The sequence below is a fragment of the Malus domestica genome, chromosome 15, assembly GCF_042453785.1.
Source record: "Malus domestica chromosome 15, GDT2T_hap1".
NCBI classification, from domain to species: domain Eukaryota; kingdom Viridiplantae; phylum Streptophyta; class Magnoliopsida; order Rosales; family Rosaceae; genus Malus; species Malus domestica.
This window is the reverse complement of record NC_091675.1, coordinates 17306940-17319155: the sequence shown is the minus strand read 5'-3', so window position 1 is coordinate 17319155 and position 12216 is coordinate 17306940. Positions and strand designations below refer to the sequence as shown.

Genomic DNA, 12216 nt, shown 5'->3' with positions numbered 1-12216 from the left:
CTTGTGGGTGTAAAACAAAAAATGTTTATGTTTACCCAAGTGTTTTTGTACAAGTTCAAGGGCATCTTGGGTTTTGTGAACAAAATTTGTTTATTTGGAGCAAGGTTTTGTGTTGAAGCTTTGTAGGTGAAGCTTTGATGTTGAAGCTTTCTAGGTGAAGCTTTGATGGTGAAGCTTTGTAGATGAAGCTTTGTAGATGAAGCTTTCTAGGTGAAGCTTTGATGGTGAAGCTTTGATGGTGAAAGTATGTAGAGGGAGCTTTCTAGGTGAAGCTTTTTTAGGTGAAGCTGTGTAGGTGAAGCTTTTTTAAGTGAAGCTTTTCGGGTGAAGTTTTTTGGGTGAAGCTTTGTGGGTGAAGCTTTTTAGGTGAAGCTTTGTGGGTGAAGCTTTTTTAGGTGAAGCTGTTTGGGTGAAGCTTTTTGGAGGTGAAGTTTTTTTTTTTTTTTTGTGCATCTCCACCAGTTACAGATACCACCCCTGGATGGAGGAAGAGTACTTCCAGAGAAGATTCCACATCTACCTATGAGACAGATAAGGAAAGTCAAGCCGATACCACACTCCGGGACTTAGAAGTTTCGTGGTTACGAGATCATTCTCCCACAATATTTCCTAATGTCATTTGTACTAAATCATTCACTTGTACTCCCTAAAGGAGAGCTTGAACCTATGTACTTGTGTAAACCCTTCACAATTAATGAGAACTCCTCTATTCCGTGGACGTAGCCAATCTGGGTGAATCACGTACATCTTGTGTTTGCTTTCCTATCTCTATCCATTTATATACTTATCCACACTAATGACCGGAGCAATCTAGCGAAGATCACAAAAAGTTACCGTTTTCGCTACCTAGGATCTATCTTGCAAGAGAACGAAGAATTAGATGGAGATCTCAACCATAGAATACAAGCTGGATGGATGAAGTGTAAGAGTGTATCCGGCGTGTTGTGTGATCGTCGTAGGCCACTGAAGCTCAAGGGAAAATTTTATAGGACGGCAATAAGGCCAACGATGTTGTATGGCACAGAATGTTGGGCGGTGAAGCATCAACATGTACACAAAATGGGTGTAGCGGAGATGAGGATGCTTCGTGGGATGTATGGGCACACGAGAAAGGATAAGATTGGGAATGAGGATATCCAAGGTAAAGTAGGAATAGCCAAAATTGAAGGAAATATGAGAGAAAATCGGTTCCGGTGGTTTGGACATGTGCAAAGAAGGCCTACTGACGCTCCGGTTCGAAAATGTGACTACGGGACAGAAGTTCAGGGCCGAAGGGGTAGAGGAAGACCTAGGAAAACTTTGGAAGAGACCCTAAGAAAAGACTTGATTACTTGGATCTAACGGAGGACATGACACAAAACCGAGCGCAATGGCGTTCTAGGATTCATATAGCCGACCCCACTTAGTGGGAAAAGGCTTTGTTGTTGTTGTTGGTGAAGCTTTTTTAGGTGAAGCTTTTTGGGTGAAACTTTTTGGATGAAGCTTTTTGGGTGAAGTTTTGGAGGTGAAGTTTTTTTTTTTTTTTGGGTGAAGCTTTTTTAGGTGAAGCTTTTTGGGTGAAACTTTTTGGATGAAGCTTTTTGGGTGAAGTTTTGGAGGTGAAGCTTTTCGGGTGAAGCTTTTTGGATGAAGCTGTTTTTTTTTTTTTTTTTTTTTTGGCGCTTGACACGGTCTTCATTTGCTTGTTTTGTAGTGACTGTGGAAGACGGATTGCTTTCTGATTGAGAAGGGTTCCGGCATCGCTTTGCACCATCTTCATGTGGGTAATATAGGAACTTCCTTATGTTTTGATCATGCATGTAGTGATAGAATTTGTTTCTTCTTATTGTAGATGTCAGAGCCTGGAAGTTCTAGTGATGAGGGCTCTTCTAGCTTTAGCTCTAAGTCTGAGTCTGCAATGTCGGAGTCTTCAGGGTCTTTGTTAGAGTCCTGTACTAGAGAAACATTGGATGATCTTCCCAACCGTCAAACTTTAGCTATTGCTAGTTCTTCCTCCATGGCGTTGGGTGAGGGGGTTGTTTTTGATGCCATACCCATAGTTCGCTCTGAGTTCACAGCAGACCATCTAAAGAATAACTTGTTAAATAATGAGAAGCAGGTTGAAGCGCTAAGGCAGTCATGTAATATCCCTCGTAGTGTAGGGATACGTTTGGTACCTGATGAAGAATGGCCTTCTGAGCCTCCCCAGGATCATGTTATGTTCTACACCCAGATATTACTGACTTTAGGGGTGAGACTACCTTTACATCTGTGGTTGCAAAAGATGTTATCTTTGATCGGATATGCACCTGGGCAACTCAATCCTGGTTTCTGGGATACTTTGATTGGATTTTATATCATTTGGATGGAGTGTGGGTTGTGTGAGCCTTCCTTCCATCAGTGGCGTTACTGTTACAAGATGCGCCCAGCAAAATCATGCACTGGTTATGCCGAGTGTGCATGTCGGAGTGAGAGAGAGCGTATTGTGTATGGTAAGAAAAAGGCATACTACACATGGAAAAACCGTTGGTGCTTTCTGTATAATGATTGGGAGTATGATAAGGGTGTCACGCCTGAGCGACGTGTGCTTACTCACTTCCAGACTGTAGGTTGTAACGTATCAACCGTTCGTACTATTTGCTATTTGTTGTGGTCTTTTCTTGCTTCTAACACTTTGCTTCATGTAGTGACGCGGGGCACCATCCAACTGTTTGGGCGGGAGCTATCTGACATAGAGAAGGTGTTGAGGGTGCCCAAAGAGGATAGACACTTAAGCAAGCTACGACCCTTATTTCGTCGGTACGGTTTCCAACCCTTAGTTTCCGAGAGCCAGGGACGATCGAGTAAGTTGTATCCTTCATGTAAACTTAGCTCAATTCCTTACTTTATTTGGAAAGTTGTATTTCTTATTTTGATTTTCCTTATGCAGTGGAGAAGGTAAGCAAGAAAACAGGGACTAGCACCAATAAAAGGAAAGCACCAGTGTTAGTTCCTTCGGAAGACATCCTACCGCATAAGAAAATTCATAAGTTCCGAGGGGAACCATCCGTTAGACCTAAGTCCCAAGATATGCTGCCATGGAGCTGTCCTTAGCATCAAAGTTGTTGGTAACCTGGTTGACCACTAATTGGGAGTCACTGAAAATATCAATTTGTTTAACCCCGAGGTGTTTGGCCAAACGTAATCCTGCTAGAAGGGCTTCATACTCGGCCTCATTGTTTGATGCCTTGAATTTGAAACGAAGAGCATACTCCATTGCTACTTTGTCGGGCGTAGTCAAGACTAGTCCCGCTCCACAGCCCTGTTGGTTGGATGAGCCATCAACATACAGACTCCATGCTGGGGTTGTTGGTTCTATCTTCTGAGCTTCCGATGGTAATGAAGCTACTGCTTCAGGTGTAGAAGCAATGTCAACGGGATATGTGAAGTCGGCGATGAAATCTGCTACTGCTTGGCCTTTTTCGGCTGGTTTTGGTTGGTAGGAGATGTCAAACTCACCCAATGCTATCGCCCATTTGATCATTCGTCCAGACGTGTCAGGACTCTGGAGTATCTGTCGAAGAGGGTGATTGGTAAGCACGATGATGGCGTGTGCTTGGAAATAAGGGCGAAGTTTCCGAGCAGACATGACCAATGCTAGAGCTAATTTCTCAATGTTGGAGTATCGTGTCTCCGCATCTTGTAGGGCCTTGCTAGCGTAGTAGACGGGCCGTTCGACACCACTGTCCATTCGAATAAGAACAGAACTGACTGCGGAAGCCGAAACCGATAGATAGATGATGAGAGTGTCACCAACTTCTGGTTTGGAGAGCAGAGGGGCTTTACTCATGTACTCTTTGAGGTTCCTGAATGCCTTGGCACATTCCTCCGTCCATGTAATGTACTTCTTATTTCCCTTGAGTGCTTTGAAGAAAGGAGCACATCTGTCTGTGGCCTTAGAGATGAATCTGGTTAAGGCTGCCACCTTGCCAGTAAGGCTTTGGATGTCTTTTAAAGTTATTGGCTCTTTCATGTCGAGGATTGCTTTGATCTTTTCAGGGTTAGCTTCAATGCCTCGTTGGCTAATCATGAAGCCTAAGAATTTGCTAGAGCCCACGCCGAAGGCACATTTGTTGGGGTTCAACCTCATTCGATACCTCTTTAGAATGGTGAAAGTTTCAGATAGGTTGGTGATGTGTTGGTCAGCATGTTTGCTTTTGACTAGCATATCATCAACGTAAACTTCCATGTTCTTCCCAATTTGTTCGGCGAACATTGAATTGACCAGTCTCTGATAAGTTGCTCCTGCATTCTTTAGGCCGAAAGGCATGACTTTATAGCAATATAGTCCCCTGTCAGTAGTGAAGGCCGTGTGTTCTTGGTCTGAGGGGTTCATGAGGATTTGGTTGTATCCTGAATAAGCGTCCATAAAGCTCAAGAGCTCACACCCTGCCGTAGAGTCTATAAGCCTGTCAATAAGAGGAAGAGGGAAACTATCTTTCGGACACCCTTTGTTTAGGTCGGTGTGGTCAACACACATCTTCCACAAGACCTTTTGAAGCGAAAGACTTTCTTTGGTCGGATTTTTCCTAACAAGGACCACATTTGCTACCCATGTCGGGTAATTGACTTCGCGGACAAAGCCTATGCCTTTGAGTTTTTCAACTTCTGCTTTCATTGCCTCGTATCGTTCAGCGTCATAAGATCTTCGCTTCTGTCTCACCGGCTTGATCTTGGGGTCAATACTCAAACGATGACAGATGACATCGGGAGAGATGCCTGGCATGTCCTCGTATGACCAGGCGAAGACTTCAGTGTTCTCTTTCAAAAAAGATATCAATGCTAACCGAAGGGGTGGTGACAATGTGGTGCCAATCTTCACCATGCGATCTGGATAATCTCTTGAGATAGGTACCTTCTCCAACTCTTCAGCAGGTTGGGCTTGCTGGGTGAAAGAGTCATCTCGAGGATCATCGGGTTGATTGTTGCTATCAGGAAGATCCAAGTTCGCTTCATCTAGGCTGGTCTTTGTGACTTGGTCATGTACAGACAGGGTTTCCTTGGGTCCGGGCAAGTGTTGTTGCTTAACTGAAGTGTTGTAACATGATCGTGCAGTAAGCTGATCTCCTCTGATGTAGCCGTTGCCATGGGGGGTTGGAAATTTCATCAACAGCATATGCGTGGATACCATAGCCTTGAGATCATTGATGCCTGTGCGCCCAAAGATGACATTGTATGCCGTTGGGCAGTCAACCACTAGGAAGTTAGTGGTAATGGTAGCCGTGTAAGGGCCTGTACCAATAGTAAAGGGTAAATGTATGCTCCCTAAGGGTTGCACGATATCACCGGAGAAGCTTATCAGAGGAGAAATCGAGCGATCGAGCAAGTGTTCAGCTACACTGAGTGCCCTGAAAGCTTCGGCAAACATGATATTGACCGAAGCCCCTGTGTCTACGAAGATTCGTCGAACATCAAAGTTGGCTATGTGAGCCTCCACGATCAATGGGTCGTTATGAGGGTAGATGATGCCCCTTTCTTCCTCAGGGTAGAAACATATCGGATCCCAGTTAGGCTTTTGATACTTCCCTCCCCTGATGTCTTCCACGTGAAACACTTGGTGACCAGGCCTCAGAATTCGTTCACTGTTTTTCATGGCCCTATTGGAAGATTCAGATATGGGTGTGCCGCCGCTTATGGAATATATGACATTCACCTGGCGTTGGTTACGGTTATCCCTTTGAGGGTGAAGGAGGAATTGATCAATTTTTCCTTCTCGTGCCAAAGCTTCAATACGATCTCGGAGGATGATACATTTCTCGCTATCATGGCCGTTATGCTCATGGTAGCAATAAAACATGCCCGCGTTATTCGGGGGCGTGTAATCTGGGTGCCTCGGCTTTGGCTTTGGTATCAGGTGAGCTATGCTGGGGTAAATGGCCGCGCATGTGGCATTCAAGGGCGTGTATGTCTCATACCTTAGGGTAGGGGGTATCTTGACGCGGGTTTGACCCACTGCATTGACTGCCTGGGGGCGAGCGTTATTGTGGCGATACCCTTGGTTATCGGGATAGTGTCCCTTACTCTTTTTACTGGAAGGAGAGTGGTGAGGATGGAAATCCTTCCTCTTGCCTTGAAATTGATATGTCTGTTGATTCGGTGAAGCATTATGCACGGCATGGGGAGGTGCCACTGTTGTTTGGAAAGTCGAGGTCTTCTCATTTAGGTGAGTCTGGCTTCCACCTCCCACTTGTTGATAAAGGATGGTTGTAGGGGGTTTCTCCTGATATGTCTTTGCCTCGGCGGAGGCATGGTTATAAGCCTGCGCCATCACCTCAGAGTAAGTCTTCCAAGTATTGGCATTGATCATGTATTTAAAGAAACAATCACGTAGGCCTGCCGTGAAGGCTTTGAGGGCAGTCTTGTCGTCTGCCTCGGCACACCGGGAGTATTCATGGCTGAAGCGGCCAGCATACATACGTAATGACTCGTCTGGCTTCTGGCGGATAGTGTACAGGTCATCTGCAGAGTGCAAGCGATCGGTTTGGAAAATGTGTTGGGAAACAAATAGTTTCCTCAATTCCTCAAATGAGTCTACCGTCTCAGGTGTAAGACGACAATACCAATTTAGAGCTCCGCCAGAGAGGGTGGAGGGGAAGAGAAGACATCGCTCTTCGTCGGTGTGCATCCGGTATGCCATGGTGGACTCAAAGAGGTTAAGGTGCTCAATCGAGTCCTCTTTCCCAGTATAAAGTTGCAAGCCAAGCTTCTGCTTTGTCTTTGCTTGAAGGGGGGTGTTGAGGATCCTCCTTGTAAGAGGGCCAGGCCTGGGTTGGTTCCAGTCAGGTATTTCAGCCTGACGTTCAGCCTTCAACTTGTTTACTTCCTCAAGAAGTTGTAGGACAAGGGGGTCCTGAGCGGAGTTATGTGCCACTGGAGCTTTCTTTCGTAAATCTCCATCTCCTCTTGGAATTAGGAAGGTTTGATCAAGGGCATGTGATTTTTCCCTGGACTCGCTGTACTGGCTTCCAGGGTATGTCTGTCGGAACACCTCTGAGTCCCCTGTACCCTCATGTCTCTCTAGGACTTGTTGCCCCTTCCCCAAGTTGGTGGCCGGCTCGGGCCGTGGCAGGGGACCGAGTCTCTCAGAAATCCTTGGGTCATTGATCTTTGAGCTTATATGGATGGAATTCTCTCGACGTTGCTTCAGGAAATCCCGACAATCGCGAAAGACGGCTTTCGATCCTTCTGCCCCTTCAGCAAAGAGGTGTCTCCCTCCGCTTCTCATGGTTCGGGTCGAAGCAACTGGGTTAAGAGAAGCCTCATGTTGATTATCAAATCGAGGGGTAATTTGTTCCCTATCAGGGATATCTATGTCGAATGCATGTGACCCTCCATGTTGGAGGGCACCCAGTTGATGGTTGACTTCCACGGGGGCAACAAGCTCGCGTGTCTGAGCTTGCCTAGCTTCGTGAAGTGTCTCGAAGAGCTTCTCATATTGCTCCTGGAGGACCTCATTCCTCATTGCTATCTTGTTGTTCTGAGCTTCCAACTCATCGACTTTAGCTTGAAGAAGAACTCGTTTTCCTTCATTCTTTCGTTGTTTCGCACTATGTGCAAGGGGGGTGTCATTCTGTGTGCTGTGGCTTCCTTCGCTTCCCATGCTGGAGAGGGATGCCAGATCAAAAGAAAGTGTACGAATGATAGAAACCAGCTTGACACAGCTGAAGAGAGTAGGAATAAGTGTCGTTTCCCACAGACGGCGCCAAATGTTGATGCACAAAATCAGCGAAGACTTTGGTACAACAGAAAGTGTCAGGTTTTGTGACCTTCGCTTGGTTGCTTCCGTCACTAGTGAGGATAAGTACGTAAATGAATAGAGACAGAGAAGCAAACACAGGATGTACGTGGTTCACCCAGATTGGCTACGTCCACGGAGTAGAGGAGTTCTTATTAGTAGTGAAGGGCTTACACAAGTACAAAGGATCAAGCTCTCAATTTAGTGAGTTCTTGTGAATGATTTAACACAAAATGGCATTAGGCAATATTGTGGGGGAATGACCCCTATTTATAGAAAAACTTGTAGCTTTGTCACATTGACATGTGTCATGTTATGATTGGTTCTTGATGTCGACACGTGCTGCGCTCTGATTGGCTTCTAATCTTGACACGTGTCGAGTAGTGATTGGCCTCCTGGTCGGAGGGGAACTCTTCTGGGTCCTTGACAGTATAGCGTTGGCCGGTGCTCGGTAGTTTCGGGATTGGTCAAGTATGGTACAAACAGTGGGTATTAGGGATATTTTTCGAGATCATTTTGGCAGTTGTTTAGGCTGTTTAGGTAGCTTCCATTAGAGTTGCTTATTCTTTAGAAGCAGAGTTGCATGTGGTTATTCATGCCGTGGATTTGGCTTGGGTTAACGGTTGGATTTATTTGTGGATCGAATATGATTCTTCTTTAGTGGTCCTTTTTCTTTCTTCTACTTCTCACAAGATTCCTTGGCGTCTACGTGTTCGTTGGATTTATTGCCTTGCTCTTCTCTCCCGTATGCACGTTCATGTCACTTATATTTTTTGATAGGGTAATGCAATTGCCGATTGTTTGGCTAACTTCGGTGTGGATCATTCTGGGAGCTTATATTGGGACTCTTGTCCTCCTTGTGCAACTTCTGCTTACATTCATAACCTTTCTTCAAGACCTAATTTTAGGTTTTGCTAGTTTGGTCCTTGATGGTTGTAGAAGTATTACCTTTCATTGAGGCGGTTCGTGTTGGATTTTGCGTCTGTCGCCATGCTCGTGACTTTGAGTTTCATCTTGTTGTTTGTTTTCGTTGATGTTTCTTTGTTTTTTCCTTAGCGGGTTTGGCTCCGCCCCCCGCTTATATTGTTTACTTTTCTTTATTTAATAAATTCGGAGATAGGGGAGGGGGGTCGTTCTATCAAGGAGTTAGCCTTTTCTCATCGCTCTGAGCGGGAAGAAAGTAGCATACTTGTAGTTAACAGCTAATCCTAGGATTTGGTTCTTTCTTTCCGCGTTGTGCGGGTTTAGAGAGTAAGGTTTCTACTATTGTAGTCCGACAACCAAGTCTTATGCGTAGCTCGATTCGCCTAATCCATTATCATCCTTATTAATAATAATAAAAAAAGAACTGGTGGTTTCTTCAATTTGACAGATATGTTTTTACAAAATGACCAAAATGATTGACAGTAGACAATCTTAAGGACCACTTCTATTGATTTTAAATCTCAAAAGCCAAAGTAAGGAGTTATGCCAATATTAGAACCATTTTATCTAAAAAGCATTTTTTTTTTCATGGCATGATACAAATCAAAAGGTTCTTGTTCCACTGCAGGACAACATGTGAAATACACCATAAGGGCAATATTCCATCGGAAAATAATACATCTCAAAAGCAATTGCACCGATCATATAAAACAAAGAAAAGTAGGACATAATGGAGACAAGATGACACCATCAATATATTATTCGATTCTTATTTATATAATTAAGGGTCCTCCTACAATTATTTAGTACAACTTAAATGGTTAGGTTTTCTTTTCAAGTACGGAACACGAGAAAAATACATAAGTGGCACAGTTAAATATATTGATATAATAAGGAAATATTATTCAACTACTCTCTCCAACTCCAAGCCATTCTTCCCCTTGATGATCAGAACCCAGAAAAGAAGTGAAGGAATGGAAATTGAGAGCCAAATTTGGCTGAACTTGAACTTGATTATCACCATCATCGCTACCACCATTATTCCAATGTTGCAGCATTTCCTCTGAAAAAAATTGAGCGGTTTCATCTACAAAATGTGACGTGATAGTGTCACTGTTATTATGATTCAAGTAATCGCGATTAATTTCAGGGAAATCCGAATTCAGAAGACTGGCTATGCTAATCTCGTTCATGTCAAAATCCACCAAAAAATCCGAGGTTGAATTTTCTTGATCAGCATTGATATTAGAGAATGAAGAAAACGAAAGTGTCCGATTAATGTGGTCATCATCCATAGCTGCTGGCTTGCCATCAAACATTAGTACTGTGTTTGTTTCTTCAGTGCAGTGTTGATGATCATGACCAAGTAGGACTTTGTGTGGCTGTGGGTTGATGAAAACTTGGGTACACTTAACAGCTTTGGTACGGTAAACAAGGGATGATGGTGATGCCATGTCCATACTTTTTGCTTTCTTGGAATTTGGTTCACCATTTTTGTGGTGCTTGAGATTTGAAGCAGATCTTTGTTGTTGTCGGTCAGGAACTTTTTTACCTAAATTTGTATTCCAGTAGTTCTTTATTTCATTGTCTGTTCGCCCTGGAAGCCTACCAGCTATTAGAGACCATCTGAAAATAAAACATAAAAAATCAATCAAAATAAAAAAAGCCGTGCATAAATAAATAAATAAATAATAGAAAAAAAGACAGAAGAAAAGTACCTGTTCCCCAGAAGCTTGTGAAGCCTAATGATAAGCTCTTCTTCATCTGGAGATATGTTGCCTCTCTTAATGTCTGGCCTCAGATAATTCAACCACCTAAGCCTGCAGCTCTTCCCACATCTTTTCAAACCTGCTTATATAATTAAGCACTAATTAATTAGACAAATTTATATGATTTTCGTGCACAATTTAGAAAATCCACATAAACCCAGGAATGAGCTTGCGGTTAGCCCAGCGGTGAAGGTATGTACACAGGAGTAAGCTAGATTCAGGATTCGAAACCCTCCAATGTAACTAGAAAAAATGTGTAAGCTACTAATGATTCTAATTAGCATTTTGGTTTAATGGTTACCTGCTTTCTTGGGAAGGTTTCTCCATCTGCCTTCACCATGGAGCTTGATGTATTGAGTGAGAACTTTGTCTTCATGGGCAGTCCAAGCACCTCTGTTCAAGCCCTCCTTTGCACAACAAGGGCTTCTCCCCATTATTTTTTTGGTGCTTGGTCACAACCAAAAACTATAACTTTTCGCTCAGAGACTTGTTCTCTCTGCAGCCTCTGGTCTTTTGGCCAAGACGTATGCTTATTTGATTTGGTCTCCTTGGCCTTGGAATCGGATAGTTATATAGCTGCACCGCATGCTATGTTGTGTTTATATTATATTGAGTAATGCTAAGGAGATTAAATTTGTAGATTAAATTTTGTAAACTAAATGACATGGAAGCTGATGATTTGATTATTACTTAAACGTTGATAAACGTATTCATTTCCTATTAGTGACGTATTATTTAGTTTGCAAATTTAGTTTATAAATTTAGTCTCCATAGCATTACTTATAATAATATAAACACAACATAGTGTCCAGAAACTGTGTTATGCTTAATTGTAGCAATGGTTCCTGAATTTTATTTCTAGTCTAAATTTAGTTTCTGAACTCTCATATTAGTTTCTTTAGTCCTCGAATTTAATAATGTGTTGCACCATTGGTCATTTTCACTAACATTGTCTTCTTCTTTTTTTCGTTCAGTGTAGGTGTATATTAGGAACTTTAACTTAAAATTTCAAAAAAATAAAGAAGAAGAAGATACAAAACAAATGAAAATTTATAAATTAATATCTAAAACTTAAAACAAAATGAAATTTGAACTATAAAAATACAAAAGGAAAATGGTCAGACTTTAGCAAGTTGTAAATATTAGGGTATGTAATTTCAAAGTTAGCAAGAGATCGAACTGTGACTGGACCAATTAAGAAATCACATATTGAACTGCGAAAAAAATTCCTATGTATTAATGTTTCTTACACACACACAAAAAAAAAGTTACAATTATTTAGGTTTTTTTTGTCTTTTTCATTTCTCACTTTAAAATTCATTTTTAATGATATGGCTTCAAGTTCCTTATATACCCCTAAATTTAAAAGAAAAATAGATGGCACCAAACACTCCAATGCTAATTTAGCAGTCAGTCGGGTTCAATAGCGATAGCTATTTAACCTAGTGCATGTTAAATATTTAAGTACTATTTCATAAAACAATATTTTTTTAATAGACAAATATGCAGAGAAGTCTGAAAGCGGCCAAGAGCCAACAATCTTCTTTTGGTCAAACTCTCTTTGTTTCATCCTTACTCTCACTCCCCTTCTCTTCTCCCACTTTCCATTGATTTCAGCTTCAAAAGGATCTCTAAATCCAAACATTAATCATCCCTTTATCTTTTCTTCATTTCTGAATCTGATGGTACAAAACCATCGCCCTCCACCGTCCACGCCGTCGACGATTGGATATTCGTGGCGGTCTTATTGAGTTTCATAAGCTTCTTGAA

The 12216-nt window shown here is 42.4% G+C and overlaps 1 protein-coding gene across 1 annotated transcript; it reads right to left on the bottom strand.

Annotated features, from left to right (window-relative positions):
* Positions 1-9419: 9419 nt before the first annotated feature.
* Positions 9420-10993, bottom strand: LOC103400953 (transcription factor MYB1). The gene is given in 4 exon segments (XM_008339653.4): positions 9420-9617; positions 9619-10303; positions 10396-10525; positions 10748-10993. Coding segments are annotated over 4 exon segments (987 nt in total). The 5' UTR covers positions 10881-10993; the 3' UTR covers positions 9420-9578.
* Between the last annotated feature and the right edge of the window lie 1223 nt (positions 10994-12216).